The following is a 23367-nucleotide window of genomic DNA, read 5'->3' on the forward strand; positions in this document are numbered from 1 at the left end:
AGGTTCTTCAAAGTAGCCACCTTTTGCTTTGATGACTGCTTTGCACACTCTTGGCATTCTCTTGCTGAGCTTCAAGAGGTAGTCACCGGAAATGGTCTTCCAACAATTTTGAAGGAGTTCCCAGAGATGCTTAGCACTTGTTGGCCCTTTTGCCTTCACTCTGCGGTCCAGCTCATCCCAAACCATCTCGATTGCGTTCAGGTCTGGTGACTGTGGAGGCCAGGTCATCTGGCGTAGCACCCCATCACTCCCCTTCTTGGTCAAACAGCCCTTAAGCAGCCTGGAGGTGTGTTTGGGGTCATTGTCATGTTGAAAAATAAATGATGATCCAACTAAACGCAAACCGGATGGAATAGCATGCCACTGCAAGATGCTGTGGTAGCTATGCTGGTTCAGTATGCCTTCAATTTTGAATAAATCCCCAACAGTGTCACCAGAAAAGCACCCCCACACCATCACACCTCCTCCTCCATGCTTCACGGTGGGAACCAGGCATGTAGAGTCCATCCGTTCACCTTTTCTGCGCCGCACAAAGACACGGTGGTTGAAACCAAAGATCTCAAATTTGGACTCATCAGACCAAAGCACAGATTTCCACTGGTCTAATGTCCATTCCTTGTGTTCTTTATCTCAAACAAGTCTCTTCTGCTTGTTGCCTGTCCTTAGCAGTGGTTTCCTAGCAGCTATTTTACCATGAAGGCCTGCTGCACAAAGTCTCCTCTTAATACTTGTTGTAGAGATGTGTCTGCTGCTAGAACTCTGTTTTTCATTGACCTGGTCTCTAATCTGAGCTGCTATTTCTGAGGCTGGTGACTCGGATAAACTTATCCTCAGAAGCAGAGGTGACTCTTGGTCTTCCTTTCCTGGGGCGGTCCTCATGTGAGCCAGTTTCTTTGTAGCGCTTGATGGTTTTTGCAACTGAACTTGGGGACACTTTCAAAGTTTTCCCAATTTTTCGGACTGACTGACCTTCATTTCTTAAAGTAATGATGGGCACTCGTTTTTCTTTACTTAGCTGCTTTTTTCTTGCCATAATACAAATTCTAACCGTCTATTCGGTAGGACTATCAGCTGTGTATCCACCTGACTTCTGCACAACACAACTGATGGTCCCAACCCCATTTATAAGGCAAGAAATACCACTTATTAAACCTGACAGGGCACACCTGTGAAGTGAAAACCATTTCCGGTGACTACCTCTTGAAGCTCATCAAGAGAATGCCAAGAGTGTGCAAAGCAGTCATCAAAGCAAAAGGTGGCTACTTTGAAGAACCTAAATATAAGACATATTTTCAGTTGTTTCTAACTATTTTGTTAAGTATATAATTCCACATGTGTTAATTCATAGTTTTGATGCCTTCAGTGTGAATGTACAATTTTCATAGCCAGGAAAATACTGAAAAATCTTTACATGAGAAGGTGTGTCCAAACTTTTGGTCTGTACTGTATATATATATATATATATATATATATATATATATATATATATATATATATATATATATAATTTTTTTTTTTTTTTTTTTTTTTTTTTTTACAGAGATATATATACATTTTACAGATATATATATATATATCTGTAAAATGTATATATATCTCTGTAAAAAAAAAAATATATATATATATATTTATAATATATACAGTTATATGAAAAAGTTTGTGCACCCCTATTAATCTGTAGCTTATTGTTTTATAAAAATTTGTGTTTTTGCAACAGCTATTTCAGTTTGATATATGTAATAACTGTTGGACACAGTAATGTTTCTGCCTTGAAATGAGATTTATTGTACTAACAGAAAATGTGCAATCTGCATTCAAACAAAATTTGACAGGTGCATAAGTATGGGCACCTCACCAGAAAAGTGACATTAATATTTAGTAGATCCTCCTTTTGCAAAAATAACAGCCTCTAGTCGCTTCCTGTAGCTTTTAATGAGTTCCTGGATCCTGGATGAAGGTATTTTTGACCATTCCTCTTTACAAAACAATTCCAGTTCAGTTAAGTTTGATGGTCGCCGAGCATGGACAGCCCTCTTCAAATGATCCCACAGATATTCAATGATATTCAGGTCTGGGGACTGGGATGGCCATTCCAGAACATTGTAATTGTTCCTCTGCATGAATGCCTGAGTAGATTTGGAGCGGTGTTTTAGATCATTGTCTTGCTGAAAGATCCATCCCCTGCTTAACTTCAACTTTATCACTGATTCTTGAACATTATTGTCAAGAATCTGCTGATACTGAGTGGAATGCATGCGTCCCTCAACTTTAACTAGATTCCCGGTGCCGGCATTGGCCACACAGCCCCAAAGCATGATGGAACCTTCACCAAATTTTACTGTGGGTAGCAAGTGTTTTTCTTGGAATGCTGTGTTTTTTTGCCGCCATGCATAACGCCTTTTTGTATGACCAAACAACTCAATCTTGGTTTCATCAGTCCACAGGACCTTCTTCCAAAAAGAAATTGGCTTCTCCAAATGTGCTTTTGCATACCTCAGCCGACTCTGTAGCTTGCTTGCAGAAACGGCTTCTTTCGCATCACTCTCCCATACAGCTTCTCCTTGTGCAAAGTGCGTTGTATAGTTGACCGATGCACAGTGACACCATCTGAAGCAAGTTGATGCTGCAGCTCTCTGGAGGTGGTCTGAGGATTGTCCTTGACTGATCTCACCATTCTTCTTCTCTGCCTTTCTGATGTTTTTCTTGGCCTGCCACTTCTGGCCTTAACAAGAACTGTCCCTGTGTTCTTCCATTTCCTTACTATGTTCCTCACAGTGGAAACTGACAGGTTAAATCTCTGAGACAGCTTTTTGTATCCTTCCCCTGAACAACTATGTTGAATAATCTTTGTTTTCAGATCATTTGACAGTTGTTTTGAGGAGCCCATGATGCCACTCTTCAGAGGAGATTCAAACAGAACAACTTGCAAGTGGCCACTTTAAGTAGCTTTTCTCATGATTGCATACACCTGGCTCTGAAGTTCAAAGCTCAATGAGGTTACAAAACCAAAAAAAGTGCTTTAGTTAGTCAGTAAAAAGTAGGTAGGAGTATTTAAAACAAGAAAATGATAAGGGTGCCCATACTTATGCACCTGTCAAATTTTGTTTGAATGCAGATTGCACATTTTCTGTTAGTACAATAAACCTCATTTCAAGGCAGAAACATTACTGTGTCCAACAGTTATTACATATATCAAACTGAAATAGCTGTTGCAAAAACACCAATTTTTATAAAACATTAAGCTTAAGATTAATAGGGGTGCCCAAACTTTTTCATATTTCTGTATAGTGATATTTCTGTTGTGTTGGCCATTTTTACATAAGTGACAACAGGAACTATAGCCAATATTCGTTAAGTTGTAATTTTTTAAAAAACTGCCCATAGTAGTCAGTCTGATCTCAGTTTTTTTGCATAAAAGTCAGCAAGTGTATGGCATTCAGAAATAATTTCTGTAAACATGTGTGAAAACATGGGGTCTTCTGTGGGCATAATACTACTCAGACAACACAGGGTGTGGGTTAAACAGTTAGGCAATACTTTATTGAACCACCAAGCAGACGCTTTTGGCGGGCACCCACAGTGAGGAGGTAGTAGCAAGCTTAGGAAGCTGACAGTCCATTGAGGTACTTGGCCAGGAGACCTGAAGATCCCACCCTGGCTTTCTCCGAACATATCCATGGATCCAGGTGACCGGAGGGTCACAATCCTGGCTTTCCCCAAACGTCTCCATAGAGTCAGTAATGTTCAATGGAGAAGATCTGTATCCTTGCCTTCAGGGTCGTGTTCCCTTAGGCTGGCATCCTGTAAAATCCAAATCTGTGTCAGTCGAGATGGAGCCATGCCACCAAGCTGCTGTCCTGAAGAGTCTCTCTGATTCTCTTAGCAGCACTATAGAAATCCCTTTTTATATATATCCATCTGGGGCTCAGGTCATCATTCACAGGTCAGGCGGAAGGTGAAGGGCACATGTCTCATTGTTTAAGCATTTAATCAATTTGCATAGTTTGTATCCCCCTGCTCTGTAAATTAATAAACTAGCTGGCCTAGTACAATTTGTATTTAGCATGTTTACAAACAACATTGTCCCCCAAATCTGAGTCTCTGTCCTCCATACAATAAGTTGCAGTAAATATCAACTCAAATGTCAACATTCAGGGTTATACAAATACTAGTCTGTCCTTCTTGACCCACCAAAGAAAAACTCATAAATTCAAAAGACAACACACAAATAATAACTGTGTATTTCTCCTGGCTTAACAAATCTAGACGTCTGGGTAATTAAGATTAGAAGCTGTGTCGTCACAACATGGAATTAATTTCAAGCCCATCAGTCACCACCCTTAGATGTGAACATTAGAGTACATGGATGTCTTGTATACTTTTTGTACTTCACTACATAGTGCTAAAATATAAGGGATGCATCCGCATATATTGCCAGATTGTTCAGAATGTAGTCCCTAATCGATCTCCGTTTTTGCAAATACATACCTGTTTGGGTTTATTCCATAGGAAGGTAGTAACATCTCAGATATTCAATTTATTAAAGGGAATCTGTCAGGTCTTTGGTATTTAATCTGATATCTGCATAATGTAAGGGCTGAGAACCTCATTCCAAGGATGTGTCACTTATTAGACTGTATTTTCAATACAATCAATGTTTTATCATCAGGAGATTATCACTGCAGGACTAGGTTTACTGACAATCAGTGGTGTGGACGGGCTATACACAGCTCAGCATTCTGACCACTGCTATGTCTACAGCAGAGAAAACAGGGATTGTATTAGTAAGTGACACATAGCTGGAATCAGGCTCTCTGCCCGTACATCATACTGCTGTCAGATTACATGGCAAAACCCTTCAGATTCTCTTTAGTGTTTAATAATTTTAGAGAGCTTGTTCTGTGAAATATGTATAATAAATGTTATTTCTGTTGGAAACCTGAAACCTTTTTCCGTAGAAGGCAGAAAGCAGATTGTTTTCTCCAAATGACACCGTTGTTTTACTTAATATTTTCTTTATTAAATCAGAAATGCCCAAGACATGATGCACACTAAAAGACACCTTTGCACAACACGTGTATAAAAATATATTTTTAGAAGAGGAATTGTATCCGGTTATCTTATGCTTTACTGCGTATCTAAAGCCCAATTGAAAAAGGTTAAATAAATGTTTTAATATTGAATTGTCTGCGTTTTCCCTCAGAGAGCCAGCGTCTACAGCAGGATCTGCAGAAAGTGGAGCAGCTGGAATCCAAGATCAACAGTGAGATGACCTCCCTGAAGGAGAAGATCCAGCAAATGGCTGAAGGGTTAAATACCTACAGCGACTTGGATGCCCTCCGAGCCTCCGCAGACGAAAAGAAAAAGGTGGGGACATAAATATGCCGAGATTGCGTCCTGAGTGCACTGTATGATAGGGGGGCTTGTGCACGTCCCTAATAAATCTTCAGGTGTCTACTTTATGGCAGGGTTAGATAGGTAATTTTCCCTAAGGGCCACATAAGAGACCGTCACTATTGTGCAAGGCCGATCCCGTAGGGTCAATTTAATTCTGCTCAATATTAATATTACTAACATATTTTATTATTCATTAATATTTTATTAAGTAATAATGTTTTAATAATTTTACTGCTTAACAACGGGTTACTAGGTGCGCGTGTGCCCCTAGTAACCCGATGTTTACCATAGTTACCAGCCTGATCGCTGCTCCCACACAGCGATGTGTGCTGACCAGCGGGAGAGCAACGACCAAAAATAGGTCCAGGACATTCTGCAGCGATCAGCGACCTCACAGCAGGGGCCTGATCGTTGCAAAGTGTCACACATAGCGACATCGCTGGTGACGTCGCTGTTGCGTCACCAAAACCGTGACACTGCAGCGATCTCGCTATGTGAGACGGGGGCTTAAGGGTCAGGTCTGTGCATTTACACAGGTCCGGTATGCACTGCAATGGTGCCGGCACTGCACTGCTGCATCACATTTGATTTCCACCCCTTTGGTTGTCTGTCTGCTGGATGTAGTTTGTGGGCTGCAGTTTGCCCTATTAGTATGGTGTTTTTGGGGTGATATGCAGTGCCTTTTGGCCTCCAAGCATAGGGTGTATTATGGCATCCAAAGAGTTAAATTTTGGCCTCATCTGACCAGACTATATTCTCACAGTATTTCACAGACTTGTCTAAATGTTGTTGAGCAAACCTTAAATGTGCTTGAACATGTTTTTTGTTCAGCAATGGAGTCTTACCTGGTGAGCGTGCATATTGACCATAGAGGTTGAGTACATTACTTATAGTTTTCTTTGAAACAATTGTACCTGCTGATTCTAGGTCTTTTTGTAGCTCTCCACAGGTGGTCCCCAGCTTTTGGACAACTCTTCTGATAATTCTTTTCACTCCTCTGTCTGAAATGTTGTGGTGAGCACCTAAGCCTGGCCGATTTATGTTGAAATTATGTTCTTTCCACTTCCAGATTATGGCCCCAACAGTGCTCACTAGAACCTTCAGTAGTTTAGAAATTATTCTATAACAATGCCATCAGAATGTTTTGCAACAATAAGGTTGTAAAGGTCTTGAGACAGCTCACTGGTTTTACTCATCATGGGATGTTTCTTGTGTGTCTCCTTAATAATGAGACACCTTTCTATAGGCCATCAGTTGAACCAGCTGATATTATATTTCACTAAGTGGCAGAATTGTTTTCTAATTACTGATGGATTTCAGCTGGAGTCATGATTTTCCATGGCATTTTGCATCTTTCTTTCTTCATGTGTTCAATACTTTTTCCCTGTGTCATTTCTTATTATTACGCATATCGGTATTCATGAATATCTATGGTTTGATTTCTTTGCCTATGTGGATTGGATGGGTTGTTACAAACATCTGGCGAGAATTTCAGGTCAATAGCACCTTTACAAATATATTTTCTTAGAAAATTGGTGATGTGTTCAATACTTATTTCACCCGCTATATGTGTGTGTATATACAGTAAACACCAAACGTTTGGACACACCTTCTCATTTAAATATTTTTCTGTATTTTCAGGACTATGAAAATTGTACATTCACACTGAAGGCATCAAAACTATGAATTAACACATGTGGAATTATATACTTACCAAAAAAGTGTCAAACAATTGAAAATATGTCTTATATTCTAGGTTCTTCAAAGTAGCCACCTTTTGCTTTGATGACTGCTTTGCACACTCTTGATGAGCTTCAAGAGGTAGTCACTGGAAATGGTTTTCACTTCACAGGTGTGCCCTGTCAGGGTTAATAAGTGGGATTTCTTGCCTTATAAATGGGGTTGGGACCATCAGTTGTGTTGTGCAGAAGTCTGGTGGATACACAGCTGATAGTCCCACTGAATAGACTGTTAGAATTTGTATTATGGCAAGAAAAAAGCAGCTAAGTAAAAAAAAAAAACAAGTGGTCATCATTACTTTAAGAAATGAAGGTCAGTCAGTGCGAAAAATTGGGAAAACTTTGAAAGTGTCCCCAAGTGCAGTTGCAAAAACCATCAAGCGCTACAAAGAAACTGGCTCACATGAGGACCGCCCCAGGAAAGGAAAACCAAGAGTCACCTCTGCTTCTGAGGATAAGTTTATCCGAGTCACCAGCCTCAGAAATAGCAGGTTAACAGCAGCTCAGATTAGAGACCAGGTCAATGCCACACAGAGTTCTAGCAGCAGACACATCTCTTCAACAACTGTTAAGAGGAGACTTTGTACAGCAGGCCTTCATGGTAAAATAGCTGCTAGAAAACCACTGCTAAGGACAGGCAACAAGCAGAAGAGACTTGTTTGGGCTAAAGAACACAAGGAATGGACATTACACCAGTGGAAATCTGTGGTTTGGTCTGATGAGTCCAAATTTGAGATCTTTGGTTCCAACCACCATGTCTTTGTGCGATGCAGAAAAGGTGAATGGATGGACTCTACATGCCTGGTATCCACCGTGAAGCATGGAGGAGGAGGTGTGATGGTGTGGGGGTGCTTTGCTGGTGACATTGTTGGGGATTTATTCAAAATTGAAGGCATACTGAACCAGCATGGCTACCACAGCATCTTGCAGCTGCATGCTATTCCATCTGGTTTGCGTTTAGTTGGACCATCAGTTATTTTTCAACAGGACAATGACCCCAAACACACCTCCAGGCTGTGTAAGGGCTATTTGACCAAGGAAGAGAGTGATGGGGAGCTATGCCAGATGACCTGGCCTCCACAGTCACCAGACCTGAACCCAATCGAGATGGTTTGGGGTTAGCTGGACCGCAGAGTGAAGGCAAAAGGGCCAACAAGTGCTAAGCATCGCTGGGAACTCCTTCAAGATTGTTGGAAGACCATTTCCGGTGACTACCTCTTGAAGCTCATCAATAGAATGCCAAGAGTGTGCAAAGCAGTCATCAAAGCTAAAGGTGGCTACTTTGAAGAACCTAGAATATAAGACATATTTTCAGTTGTTTCACACTTTTTTGTTAAGTATATAACTCCACATGTGTTAATTCATAGTTTTGATGCCTTCAGTGTGAATGTACAATTTTCATAGCCATGAAAATACAGAAAAATCTTTAAATGAGAAGGTGTGTCCAAACTTTTGGTCTGTACTGTGTGTGTGTGTGTATATATATATATATATATATATATATATATATGTATATATATATATATATGTATATATATATATATATATATATATATATATACATACATACATACATACGCACATACACACACATACGCACATACACACTTCGGCAGCTTTGGCCACTATTATATGGTCACCTGAGATAGATAACCGTAAGTGACCTGCTACAGTCCCTCAAAAGCAATGTGAGGTTGTTCACCTAATATCTAAGCAGACAGCTAAAATAGATGTCATGTTTAGTAGTAAAGTAATAAAGCAAATGGTTTTGATGGATTTTGTGCGGACGTATTATTTATCAGCGTATAAGAATAGAATGAAATCTGTCTAACTGCATATTGTTCGTTTATTTCATTAGAAACTTCAGGAGGATAAAATCATTTTAACCAAATGTAGAGACACTTTTAAGAAGACAATGGCACAGTTTAATTCTGAAAATGAAAAACTGAAATCTCAACTGCAAGATAACGAGACTCACTCTCAGGTATCTGAACGCATGATATATCGTCTCACTTCCTTCTACTATTTGACTCTGTTGCGGAATGCTTTCAGAGATTTGTGGGTTGTTGTAATAAATGCAGTTATGTAACTTACAGCTCACTAAAGCCCCCGTTTCACATAGCGAGATCGCTGCTGTGTCACGGTTTTGGTGACGCAACAGCGACCTCACCAGCGATGTCTCTATGTGTGACACCTTGCAGCGATCAGGCCCCTGCTGTGAGATCGCTGCCGAATGTCCTGGACCGTTTTTTGGTCTTTGCCCTCCAGCAGGTCAGCACACATCGCTGTGTGTGACCAGCGGGACCAGCGATCAGGCTGGTAACCATGATAAACAGCGGGTTACTAGGGGCACACGCGCACTTAGTAACCCGCTGTTTATCATGGTTATCACTCTGCTACTTGAGCGGTAACCTCCCGCTCACTGTAGCAGAGTGGTAACCATGATAAACAGCGGGTTACTAGGTGTGCGTGTGCCCCTAGTAACCCGATGTTTATCATGGTTACCAGCCTGCTTCTGGTTCAGCAGGCTGGTAACCAGGAGCAGGACATCGTGGAAAGATTCTTTCCACGATGTCGCTGCTCCCCTGATCACTGGTGAGCCTGCCTGTTTGACAGCTCACCAGCGACCACATAGCGACGCAGCAACGATCCCTGACAGGTCGTATCGTTTTCGGGATCGCTGTAGCGTCGCTAAGTGTGACTGGGCCTTTAGACGAGCCGATAATCATTCACAGATTATCAGCTTATGTAAATACTAGCTATTGAACCCGTTCTACGCCCGGGTGGCGAGCATTTTTATTGGCATATGGTCTCCCATCCTGGTATTTGTGCTGCCCCCATCCTGGTATTTGTGCTGCCCAATCCTGTTCCCCCATCCTGTTATGTGCTGCCCCCATCCTATCCTGGTATGCATGGCACACCTCATCCCTATCCTGGTATGCATGGCCCCTCATCCCAATCCTGGTATGCATGGCACCCCTCATCCCCATCCTGGTATGCATGACACCCCTCATCCCCATCCTGGTATGCATGACACCCCTCATCCCCATCCTGGTATGCATGGCACCCCTCATCCCCATCCTGGTATGCATGGCACCCCTCATCCCCATCCTGGTATGCATGGTACCCCTCACACCCAATCCTGGTATGCATGGCACCCCTCACCCCCAATCCTGGTATGCATGGTACCCCCTTATCCCTATCCTGGTATGCATGGCACCCCTCACCCCCAATCCTGGTATGCATGGCAACCCTCAACCCCAATCTTGATACGCATGGTACCCCTCATCCCCAATCCTGGTACGCATGGCATACCTCATCCCCAATCCTGGTACGCATGGCATACCTCATCCCCAATCCTGGTACGCATGGCATACCTCATCCCCAATCCTGGTACGCATGGCATACCTCATCCCCAATCCTGGTACGCATGGCATACCTCATCCCCAATCCTGGTACGCATGGCATACCTCATCCCCAATCCTGGTACGCATGGCATACCTCATCCCCAATCCTGGTACTCATGGCATACCTCATCCCCAATCCTGGTACGTATGGCTCCCATCATCCCAAATCCTGGTACGCATGGCACCCCTCATCCAAATCCTCATATGCATGGCACCCCTCATCCCCAATCCTGGTATGCATGACACCCCTCATTCCAAATCTGGTATACATGGCACCCCATCCCCAATCCTGGTATGCATGGCACCCCCCATCCCCAATCCTGGTATGCATGGCACCCCTCATCCCCAATCCTGGTATGCATGGCACCCCTCATCCCCAATCCTGGTATGCATGGCACCCCTCATCCCCAATCCTGGTATGCATGGCACCCCTCATCCCCAATCCTGGTATGCATGGCACCCCTCATCCCCATCCTGATATGCATGGCACCGCTCATCCCCAATCCTGGTATGCATGGCACCCCTCATCCCCAATCCTGGTATACATGGCACCCCTCATCTCTAATCCTGGTATGCATGGCACCCCTCATCCCCAATCCTGGTATGCATGGCACCCCTCATTCCAAATCTGGTATACATTGCACCCCTCATCCCAATCCTGGTATGCATGGCACCCCATCTCTCATCCTGGTATATATGGCTCCCTCATCCCAAATTTGGTATACATGGCACCCCTCATCCCTGTCCTGGTATGTATGTCACCCCTCATCCCCCAATCCTGGCATGCATGGCACCCAATCCCTCATCCTGGTATGCATGGCTTCCTCATCCCCAATCCTGGTATGTATGGCACTCCTCATCCCCCAATCCTGGTATGCATGGCACCCCTCATCCCCATTTCTGGTATGCATTGCACCCCTCATCCCCAATCCTGGTATGCATGGCACCCCTCACCCCCAATCCTGGTATGCATGGCACCCCTCATTCCAAATCTGGTATACATAGCACCCCTCATCCCAATCCTGGGATGCATGGCACCCCATCTCTCATCCTGTTATGCATGGCTCCCTCATCCCAAATTTGGTATACATGGCACCCCTCATCCCAGTCCTGGTATGCATGGCTTCCTCATCCCCCAATCCTGGTATGCATGGTACCCAATCCCTCATCCTGGTATGCATGGCTTCCTCATCCCCCAGTCCTGGTATGCATGGCACCCCATCTCTATCCTGGTATGTATGGTACTCCTCATCCTGGTATGCATGGCACCCCATCCCTCATCCTGGTATGCATGGTACCCCGCATCCCTATTCTGGTATGTATGGTACCCCTCATCCTGGTATACATGGCACCCCTCATCCCCCAATCCTGGTATGCATGGTACCCCCTCATCCCCAATCCTGGTATGCATGGCACCCCTCATCCCCCTATCCTGGTATGCATGGCCCCCTCATCCCTCAATGCTGGTATGTATGCCCCCCTCATCCCCCCAATCCTGGTATGTGTTGCCCCCTGATCCCCAATCCTGGTATGCGTGGCACCCCTCATCCCTATCATGCTGCACACATACAAAATATAAACACTTATACTCACCTTTCTTCCCAGTGCTCCAGCGCTGCGTCCCGTTCTGCCGGAGGCAGGGGGAGGAGTGTGGCGCCGGAGTACGCTCGTGCCCATACCGCGTTGTCTGGCGCCATTTTGCTGACAACACACTGCAAATGTGTCTTCAGTAAAATGGCGCTGGATAGCGCTTTGCGCATGCGCCAATTCCGACACCTCACTCCTGCCCCGGTCTCCGGCGAGAAGAGAGGCGCCGCGGCAACGCTCCTCCCGGTCAGGTAAGTATGTGAGTATGGCGCAGGAGATCGCGGTATGCGTTCAGTGTCTGCTCATACCGCGATCTCCGGCGCCATACACTCCTCTTACCTGTAATGGGTCCATGCGTTCTTCTGACTGGAGCCAGACTGCGCTTCGCGCATGCGCAGTCTGTAGAGCCTTCAGACAGAGGGACTCATCTCCGGTTATATTATAGATTCCAGAAATCACCCAATAAACTAGCAAAATGCTCATTCCTTGGGTGATTGGATCATTCATGTGGGCATTAAAATTATCTTTCTCCATTAACCCCCCCACGACAGCACCAAAGGAGGATGTCACCCCACCCTAATAGGGACAGGAAACACAAAGAGGTTAAATAGCCCCTCCCTCATCCTCCCTCCAGTGTTTTTACTGTCCCTATTGGGATGAAGAGGTCATCCAGGGTGCTCAGTGCCGGCGGCAGACACCCAGTATACCTTTAAGCTGGGCAGCTGGGACCGGGCAGTTTTTCTCCTCCTCCCCTTATGCTGCTCCCATCTCCTCCGGGACTCGGGACCCCTGTCCCCACCGAGTCCGCGCCTGCGGGTAAGGTCCGGTGAGTGTCGGGCTGGAGGCCTCCTCGAGGTCTCCAGCCCCGCTCCTCCCCCTCTCAAGGCGGCCTCCGGCGGTCTCCATAGCGGAGAGACGCGCGCTGGATCCCGGAAGTGACGCGAACCGCCGATAACGTCACTTCCGGTGTGCGTTCCAACCTGGAACGCAAGTATTAAGGAAGAGGCCGGAAGTGACGTGGGACGCCGGAAAAGGGTCCCCTAGGTCACTTCCGGGTCTCTCAGCAGCAGCAAAAAAAGGAATAATAAATAAATAACCCCGCAGGTGATCGCAGGTGTTCCTGCTTCACCAATTGGACCAAGGGGGAGGAGCCTTGCCACCCCCCTCCCCAGGGCAAGAGGGAGAGCGCTGAGTCCAGTCGCCTATATAAGAGCCCTGGACTGAAGACACCTAAGGTAGGACCTAATCCGTTTTGTATTCTTACACTGGATGGTGAGGAATTTACCTTCTCCATGTCTGCGGAGCCCAGCGCAATTCCAGTCCCAGTAAGTCTGGCACTGGGGGTCCTTTCCTAGGTGCAGTTTAGAATTGATACATTAATTACCCTTCTCCCTCTTTTTTAGGGGGACAAGGATCCTGCACCAGGAAATAAATCTAGCCGGAAATGTGCTATATGTTCAAAAAAATTATCTTCTTCAAGCAAAAGATATTTATGCCAGAAATGCACGGAGAAGATTATTAGGGAAGAGCAGCCGTCCATCATAGACGAAATTAAAGGGATAGTTCGTCAGGAGGTTCAGTCTTCATTGGCCTCCTTTTCCCGATCCACTTCTGATTCGCCTCCAAAAGCTAAAAAGAGGAAGATTTCCCTGGAAGAAAAAAGAGACTCTGACTCCCAGGATGAAGTATCCCTTCCAGAAAACCTTATAGAGGAAGGTGAACTCAGCCCAGCAGAGGAAGGTCTGGAAAATAAGAAATATTATTTTTCAATGGAATTTATGGAAGATCTCCTCTCAGCAGTAAGATGAACGATACAAGTGGAAGAAGAGAAGCCCACTAGATCAGTCCAGGAAGAGATGTTCGGTGTTCCCGATACATAAAAACATTCAGGATCTAATCCTGGACGAATGGGAAAATCCTGAAAGACGACTGAACACACCAGCAGAATTGAAAGACAGGTTTCCGGTAGATGAAGAGACCTCAAAATGTTGGACCGAGATACCGAAGGTCGATATTCAGGTGGCAAGAGTCGCTAAAAAGACAGTATTGCCATTCGAGGACTCGTCGCAACTAAAGGATCCTCTGGTCCGCAAGATGGACAGCCTTCTCAGAAAATCCTGGGAAACATCAGCAGTCCTTCTGAACACAAACGTAGTCTCCACGTGTGTTGCACGGTCCATGTCAAGATGGCTCAACCAGCTTGAAGAGCATCTGGGTATGGGCACATCCAGAGAGGAGATACAAGCTTCCCTACCTTTACTGCAGAAGGCCACTGACTTTCTGGCGGATGCTTCAGCAGAATCTGTGAGGGTAACCGCCAGGGCCGCAGTCCTATCAAACTCCACAAGGCGAGCACTATGGCTGAAATCGTGGAATGGTGACGTGGCCTCTAAAATAAAACTTTGTTCCATTCCCTTCAGGGGAGAATATATGTTTGGCCAGGCCCTTGACGACCTCCTGGAGAAGGCGGCTGATAAAAAGAAATCCCTGCCTGAACCCAGACACTACAAGAAGACCCCCTTTCGCCCCCCTCGGGAACAGAATCCCCAGTACAAGGGGAAAGGCAAGTCCGGTCGATGGAGCTACCCCAAAGGGGGGAAAGATAGAAATATTTTTTTCCCAAAAGGACAGCGACAACAGAAGCGGTGACGCCAGAGTAGTGGGTGAACGAATCATGAAATACCTTCCCCAATGGCAAAAGATCTGCTCCAGTCAATGGGTCTTGAAGGTAATTCAAGAAGGGGGTAAAGATCGAATTCTCCTCATATCCTCCAACAAAAGTAAGGGTAACTCGTCTAACCTCCCCGAGATTAAAGACCGCACTGATGTCCGGCCTAAAAAACCTACTATCCTTGGGGGCTATTTCACCGGTCCCAAAAACAGAAAGACACACAGGCCACTATTCACGCTTGTTCATGATAAGGAAACCAAACGGCACCTACAGAATAATAATAAATCTGAAACCCCTAAACCAATACATCATCTACAGAAGATTCAAAATGGAGTCCATCAGATCAGCAGTTCCCTTGATAGGACAAGGATATGTGATGGCAACCATCGACTTACAGGACGCATACTATCACGTCCCTATACATCCAACACACCGGAAATTTCTAAGGTTTGCGGTGGTTTAAGAAGATCAGACGTTACATTTTCAATTCAATGTATTGCCGTTCGGGATATCCTCAGCACCGAGAATATTTACCAAAATTATGTCAGAGGTAGTGGCTTCAATCAGAAAAGAAAAAATCTGCATCATTCCCTACCTCAACGACTTCTTACTAGTAGGTCCCTCAGTGGAAGCACTTCAGGAAGATCTGCAGAGAACAATCCAAATCCTTACCACCCTAGAGTGGTTGATAAATCATCAAAAGTCAGACCTGGTCCCTGCTACAGAAAAAACGTTCCTGGGTGTTCCACCAGACTCCGCCAGACAAACCTCCTTCCTACCAAAGGACAAACAGATACTTTTGAGATCCAAGATATCGAATCTGAAGACCCTGAACAGGGTGTCCCTAAGGTTTGCCATGTCAACCCTCGGCTCCATGACAGCCTGCATCCAATCCGTAGTCTGGGCCCAGGCTCACACCAGGGTATTGCAAACCCATATTCTTGCACAGTGGGACGGATCCCCAGACTCCCTAAACAGGAAGATCATGATCCCTCATTATGTGAAAACATCCCTGTCATGGTGGCTCAGCCCAAGAAACCTAGGAACAGGGGTTCCATGGTCTCAGTTCCCTCTGGTAACAGTCATGGTAGACGCCAGCAAGACAGGATGGGGAGCTGTCGTTGCTCAAACCCCTTTCCAAGGGGTCTGGACAGAAGAGACCAGCAGGAGATCCTCCAACTTCCGCGAGTTAAAGGCAGTAGAGGAGGCACTCAAAATGTCGGCTCCAATCATTACGGGCAAACACGTAAAAGTCTATTCAGACAACATGACTACCGTAGCTCACCTGTCCCATCAAGGGAGTACAAGATATGAAAATCTAAAAAGTATCTCCGCGAGAATATTCTTCTGGGCGGAAAGACATCTTCGTTCCTTATCAGGTCTGCACATAAAAGGCTCAGACAATATCCAGGCCGATTTTCTGAGCAGAAGGAATATCCATCCGGGGGAATGGGAGCTGGACTCCGACATCTTCCACATGCTGACCAGACAATGGGGTCATCCGGAGGTGGACCTCTTTGCAAGACGGCAGAACACCAAGGCAGAAAAATACTTATCCCTAGATCCAGACGACGTATGCCTGGGGATAGATGCATTCGCTCACCCATGGCGTTTCCATCTGGCTTACGTTTTTCCCCCAATTCCATTGCTACCCAGGACCTTACAGAAAGTAAGGACCGAAGAGGTCAAAATAATTTTGATAGCCCCACTTTGGCCCAAAAGGAGCTGGTTCTGTGCACTGAACAGTTTAAGCATAGAAGGACCTCTCATTTTGCCAGCAATCAAAAACCTTCTCCATCAGGGTCCAATACTCCATCCAGATCCAGAGAACCTCCATCTAGCGGCCTGGCTTCTGGGTTCACAATCCTGAAGGCAAAAGGACTCTCAGACCGAGTAATTCATACCCTACAAAAAAGTAGGAAACAAATCACAAACTCCATATACAGCAAGATATGGAAGACCTTCCTAACATGGTATAAACCAAATGTACCAGATCTTCGGCATCCTGACATGACCCAGATCTTGGATTTTCTACAAGAGGGGCTGGAAAAAGGCCTTAAACCCAGCACCCTCAAGGTTCAGTTCGCGGCGCTAAGTATCTATTTTGACAAGAGCCTAGCCGAACACCGATGGGTAAAAGGGTTCATGACAGCAGCTATTCGTCTGCGTCCCAGAATAATCAACCACGTTCCCTCCTGGGATCTTAATATCGTCCTTAAAGGTCTGACGCTACCACCATTTGAACCTTTGGCCTCAATAGAGCTGGATAAATTAGCCTGGAAAACAACATTTCTAGTAGTGATTACCACTGCCAGGAGAGTGGGAGAAATCCAGGCCTTTTCGGTGAATGACCCATATCTGAGAATCCTGGATGATAGGATTATTCTACAACTGGACCCATCTTTCTTGCCAAAGGTAGTCTCACTCAGACTTTCATAGATCTCAGGAAATAATTCTGCCTTCCTTTTGTCAAAACCCAAAAAATAAAAGGGAAGAAGAATTCCATACTCTGGACGTAAGGCGGGTTGTTCTTCACTACCTCCAAAAGACAGGGGTCTGGAGGAAGGATCAGAACCTCTTTATTCAGCCATCTGGTCAGAACAGAGGGAAGAAGGTCTCAAAGGTGACCATCGCTACTTGCATCAAGAAAGCAATTGTGGAATCGTATCAAATCCAGAATCTCTCACCACCAGAGAAACTGAAAGCACACTCTACTAGAGCCATGTCCGTCTCCTGGGCAGAAAAGGCTAGCGCTTCCCTCGAGCAGATATGTAGAGCAGCTACATGGTCCTCGGTCCATACCTTCACCAAGTATTACAAACTTAATTTAATGGCCATTAAAGACTTGGCCTTTGGGCGGAAAGTGCTTCAGGCCATTGTCCCTCCCTAAACATGAGTCTTTGGTACTCCTCCTTTGGTGCTGTCGTGGGGGGTTATTGGAGAAAATAGAATTAGACTTACCGGTAATTCGGTTTCTAATAACCCCCCACGACAGCACTGGTAATTCCCTCCCAGGATTGGTTAGCCAATCATTTAATTTGAATAGAATATAATTTGAAGCATCCATACTTGTGTGGTCCTTTATAAAAACACTGGAGGGAGGATGGGCGAGGGGCTATTTAACCTCTTTGTGTTTCCTATCCCTATTAGGGTGGGGTGACATCCTCCTTTGGTGCTGTCGTGGTGGGTTATTAGAAACCGAATTACCCGTAAGTCTAATTCTATTTTCTTGGCAGCACACTGCTCAGTGTAAACCGGAGATGTGCTGCTGATAATGATGATATTCTATTCGCACAGGACGATTGCATTAACGATCTTTCTGCGCACATAGAATTCTGCTCAGCCTGGGTAAAGGGGATATTAAACGACCATCTATGGCTTGTACAGTCATGGCTGAAAGTGTTGGCACCCTTGAATTTGTTCCAGAAAATGAAGTATTTCTCCTAGAAAATTATTTCAATGACACATGTTTTTTTATACACGTTTATTTCCTTTGTGTGTATTGGAACAACACAAAACAACAACAGAGAAAAAAAATGGCAAATTGGACAGAATTTCACACTAAACCCCAAAAATGGGCCAGACAAAATTGTTGGCACCTTTCAAAAAATGTGGCTAAGCAACTTTTTTTCAAGCATGTGTTGCTTGTTCAAACTCACTTGTGGCAAGTAACAGGTGTGGACAATATGAAAATCACACTTGAAACCAGATAAAAAGGGGAGATGTTGACTGAATCTTTGCATTGCGTGTCTATGTGTGCCACTCTAAGCATGAAGAGCAGTAAGAGGAGAAGAAAACTGTCTGAGGATTTGAGAACCAAAATTGTTGAAAAATGTCAACAATCTAAAGCTTACAAGTCAATTTCCTTAGATCTTTATGTTCCTTTGTCCACAGTGAGCAACATAATCAAGAAATTTACAACCCATGACACAGTAGCTAATCTCCCAGGACATGGACATCAGAGAAAAATTCATGAAAGGTTGCAACGCAGGATAGTCCGGATGGTGGATAAGCAGCCCCAATCAAGTTCCAAAGAAATTCAAGCTGTCCTGCAGGATCGGGGTGCATCATTGTCAGCGCAAACTATCCGTCGACATTTGAGTGAAATGAAAATACTATAGCAGGAGACCCAGGAAGATCCCACTGTTGACACAGACACAAAAAAAAACTAGTCTGTATTTTACCAAAATGGACAGGAGTAAGCCAAATCCATCTGGGAAAGCGTCTTGTGGACAGATGAGACCAAGGTGGAGCTTCTTGGTAAAGCACATCATTCTACTGTTTACCGAAAACAGAATGACTCCTACAATAAAAAGAACACAGTACTTACAGTCAAGTATGGTGAGGTTCAAAGATGTTTGGGGTTGTTTTGCTGCCTTTGGCACTGGGTTCCTTAACTGTATGCAAGGTATCATGAAATCTGAAGATTATCAAAAGATTTTGGGTCGCAATGTAGTGCCCAGGGTCAGAAAGATGGGTTTCTGTCCTAGGTCAATGACCCCAAACATACTTCAAGAAGCACCCAGAAATGGATGGAAACAAAGAGCTGGAGAGTTCTTAAGTGGTCAGCAATAAGTCCGGATCTAAATCCCAATGAACACCTGTGGAGAGATCTTAAAATTGCTGTTGGCAGAAGGCACCCTTCAAATATGAGAGACCTGGAGCAGTTTGCAAAAGAAGAGTGGTCTAAAATTCCAGTTGAGAGGTGTAAGAAGCTTGCTGATGGTTACAGGAAGTGATTGATTGTAGTTATTTATTCCAAATCGTGTGCAACCAAATATTGAGTTGAGGGTGCCAACAATTTTGTTTGGCCCATTTTTGGGTGTTTTGTGTGAAATTATGTCGAATTTGCCTTTTATTCTCTGTTTTTTTGTGTTGTTCCAATACACACAAAGTAAATAAACATGTGTATAACAAAACATTGTAATTGCAATAATTTTCTGGGAGAAATACTTCAATTTCTGGAACAATTTCAAGGGTGCCAACATTTTCAGCCATCTATCTATATAATTGTCTTATCCCGTCTGTCTGTCTTTCTGTCTGTCTGTCTGTCTGTCCAGGAAATCCCGGGTCGCTGATTGGCCCGGCCGCGGCCAATCAGCGACGCGGCATTTCAGAAGAACATGGCGGCCATTAGCGGCTCATGTGCGGCACGGAGGTCAGCGGCGATGCAGCCGGTTGCTCGCAGCATAAGTCCCCCGACCGCAGGCGCCGCTGACCTACATGCGGCTGTCGTCGGAAGATCAGCGGCTACGACCGCTTATCTCCCGAGGACAAGTGTGACTCCCCTCCCCTCTCCTCTCCTCCCGTCCCTCCCCCGCTCGATCAGGACCCCGGCACCCGGCGTCATACTTACCCCTCCCCATGCCTGCGCAGCAGCTCCTGTGTCTTCCGCTGATGCTCTGTGACGTCGCAGGTCAGAGGGCGCGGTGACGTCTTTACACCGCGCTCTCTCCTGAGGTGTCACAGCGCACAGCGGGAAGATGCCGGCTACGCTGGAGTCCAGAGAAGCAGTGAGGTGAGTATTTTTTTTTTTTTTTTTGTATGGGGCCATAGGGGACCTGCATGGGGCACTATGGGGGGATGTAACATCCTGCATGGGGCACTATGGAGAGATGTGACATCCTGCATGGGGTATTATATAGGGGGGATGTGACATCCTGCATGGGGTATTATATAGGGGGGATGTGACAGCCTGCATGGGGCACTATGGAGAGATGTGACATCCTGCATGGGGTATTATATAGGGGGGATGTGACATCCTGCATGGGGCACTATGGAGAGATGTGACATCCTGCATGGGGCACTACGGAGAGATGTGACAGCCTGCATGGGGCACTATGGAGAGATGTGACATCCTGCATGGGGTATTATGTAGGGGGATGTGACAGCCTGCATGGGGCATTATAAAGGAGGGTCGGGAGACATATGCTAGAATACCCGATGCGTTAGAGTCGGGCCACCATCTAGTGACTTTATATAGCCAATCGACAGTCGCGTAACAGCTGCGGTTGTCCAGTCTAAATGGGCACTTAGAGCCGTGTGGATACTATTTTATTTTTGGGGGATTTCTCATCATGCTTGGAGACAGTTAAAGGAGTATTCCCATCTTCTAGATCCTATCCCAATATGTTGTAGGTGTAATATTAATAACATTAGCAAATGCTTCCAATTAGAAATGTAGTATAGTTCTTCAGATTGGCTATACCCCTTACCTCATGTAGGGCATTGCAGTAGCTTAGGTATCCATGGTTACGACCACATAAACCCTGATGGGCAGTAGGATCCGTGTGGATGGACCACTGTACCTGCATAAACACTAGTGGGCTTTCTGCTGATCATTGAGGGTCCTGGGGGTCTGACCACCAAGCAGCTATTGATCACATATCCATAGTTAATATATAAACTATCTAAATGGTGAAACAGAACCCCTGTAAAATCACAGAATGTCAAACTATTATTTTCAGACACAGGAAAATTACCACTTGTATACTGTTTTCTTTGGTCCTAAGCAGAGGGTTTTTTTTTAAAAAAATGTATGTTGTTGTATATTCACAGCTCACAAACCTGGAAAGAAAATGGCAACAGCACGAGCAGAACAACTTTGTGATGAAAGAATGTATCCTTTGTGTTTCATATACGTTACACCGAAAGATAGAAAATAAAACCACTGAACTTTCCAAACTGTACTCATTTGGTTACGGAAAAAAAAAAACAACTTTTTTTTTTCTCCTGTTGCCCCTTGCCAGGACACAATCATTCTTAGACTTTTCTGTGTTCTCTCTTCTCAAATCAATGCTTACTAAGGCTATGTGCCCACGATGCAGAAATACTGCAGATTTTTCCTGAGCGTTTCTGTATCTCCCTGGCAGAAAAAAACACATGCGGATTGTACATGCTTATTGTACATGCGGATTGTACAGGCTTTTTTTCTGCCAGGTAGAAGCGTTCTTCACATGCATTTTCGCATGCGGATTGTACATGCGTTTTCCTGCCAGGGACATGCGGATGTGAAGCGTTCTTCACATGCATTTCCGCATGTGGGTTATCAAGCGCTTTCCAAGCAATTTTAGCATCACTTGGAAAGTGCTTGACAACTTGGTCTCACTATATAAATCCATGTAACCGGCATGGATTTATATAGTGTGACCAAGTTACGATGCTGCAAATGCAGCATCAATAGTAACAAAAAAATATATAAAAAAAACATTATACTCGCCTTCAGATGGCCCCCGGTCTCCTCAGTGATGCGTCCGGTATCTTCGGCGGCTCCCGGTGCTCTAAAAAGGACCTTCCATGACGTAATTTAGTCATGTGATGGTCACGCGGCCATCACCTGACCGCTGATGTCAGCAGTCGCGTGACCGTCACATGACTAAATGACGTCACGGAAGGTTCTTGCAGACCACTTCCGGAAGCCAAGGAGGCAGCAGCGCCGCTCAGAGGAGACCGGGGGGCGCCGGAAAGGTGAGTATAAGGTTTTTTTTTTATTTTAATTCTTTTTTAACTACAGGTACTATGGTACCCGGGTCTGGAGGAGAGTCTCCTCTTCTCCAGACACGGGTACCATCCGCACATTGAACCGCATAATATCCGCATGTGCACGTGTAGTCATGGGAATGTTATGCGGTCCAATGGAAGTCAATGGCGGCTAAAACGCAGCGATTCTTCAAAATTATTGGTAGTGCTGCGGATTTTTCCGCAATGATAATCCGCAGCGGAAATTCCCGCAGCATGTGCACAGCACATGCGGATTATCATTGGGGAAAATTGCAGACCTTCTACCAAGCAGAATTTCCGCTGCGGAAACACTTAAAAAACGCATAGTGGGCACACAGCCTTACACTTTTCTGTGTAGGTGATAAAATGTAGGGATTCCCAGCAAGATCTTATCATATAGGTAAATGAGGGATTGACCCGGAGGCGCTCCCATTAGAAGATGAAGTCCCTGATGAGAAACATAAGTTAGTTCAGTTTATCTTTACCCGTGCCAAAGGACCAGCTTTGAATCCATCTGGGCACACACGCTGCAGCCTCAGCTCTCCGAGGGAACCGCAGCGGCCTGTGCCCGGCTTCACTAAGCTGTATGACACATCTTCATTGATTGGTCAGTGTGGGTTTTTTCGCTTGGAGCTTCTACTCTTGACACATACCAGGATATGATTCACTGTCTCACACAGGATAACAGATGTATATTTGAATAGTCCAGGCGAGGAAGCCACAAAAACAAGGGTAGGTAAAAGAAAAAGAGTAGAAGGTCCAAGAGAGAAAACCCACACTGACCAAACAACGAAGATGTATCAAACAGCTTAGTGAAGCCGGGCATGGGCCTTTGCGGTTCCCTCGGAGAGCTGAGGCATGCGACGTGCGTGCCCAGATGGATTCAAAGCTGGTCCTTTGGCACGGGTAAAGATGAACTGAACTAACTTATGTTCCTCATCGGGGACTTCATCTTCTAACGGTTGCGCCTCCGGGTCAATCCCTCACCTGCATCCACGTGGAGACAGCTGTCGGGCTAGGACAGATATGCAACCACAACCTCCGGACGGGCTGCAAACCGTTGATG

The 23367-nt window shown here is 45.1% G+C and overlaps 1 protein-coding gene across 1 annotated transcript in view; it reads left to right on the forward strand.

The window, feature by feature from the left end:
* Window positions 1-23367, forward strand: part of IFT74 (intraflagellar transport 74) — a 133146-nt gene that overhangs the window by 108083 nt on the left and 1696 nt on the right. Inside the window, exons 17-19 of the mRNA XM_073667246.1 lie at window positions 5204-5367; window positions 8995-9120; window positions 21360-21420. Of these exons, the coding sequence (XP_073523347.1) occupies window positions 5204-5367; window positions 8995-9120; window positions 21360-21420 (351 nt within the window). The remainder of the gene's footprint in view (window positions 1-5203; window positions 5368-8994; window positions 9121-21359; window positions 21421-23367) is intronic.

Source organism: Phyllobates terribilis, unplaced genomic scaffold, assembly GCF_046119375.1.
Source record: "Phyllobates terribilis strain yellow unplaced genomic scaffold, ASM4611937v1 Scaffold_1__5_contigs__length_1240528914, whole genome shotgun sequence".
In the NCBI taxonomy this organism is placed as follows: domain Eukaryota; kingdom Metazoa; phylum Chordata; class Amphibia; order Anura; family Dendrobatidae; genus Phyllobates; species Phyllobates terribilis.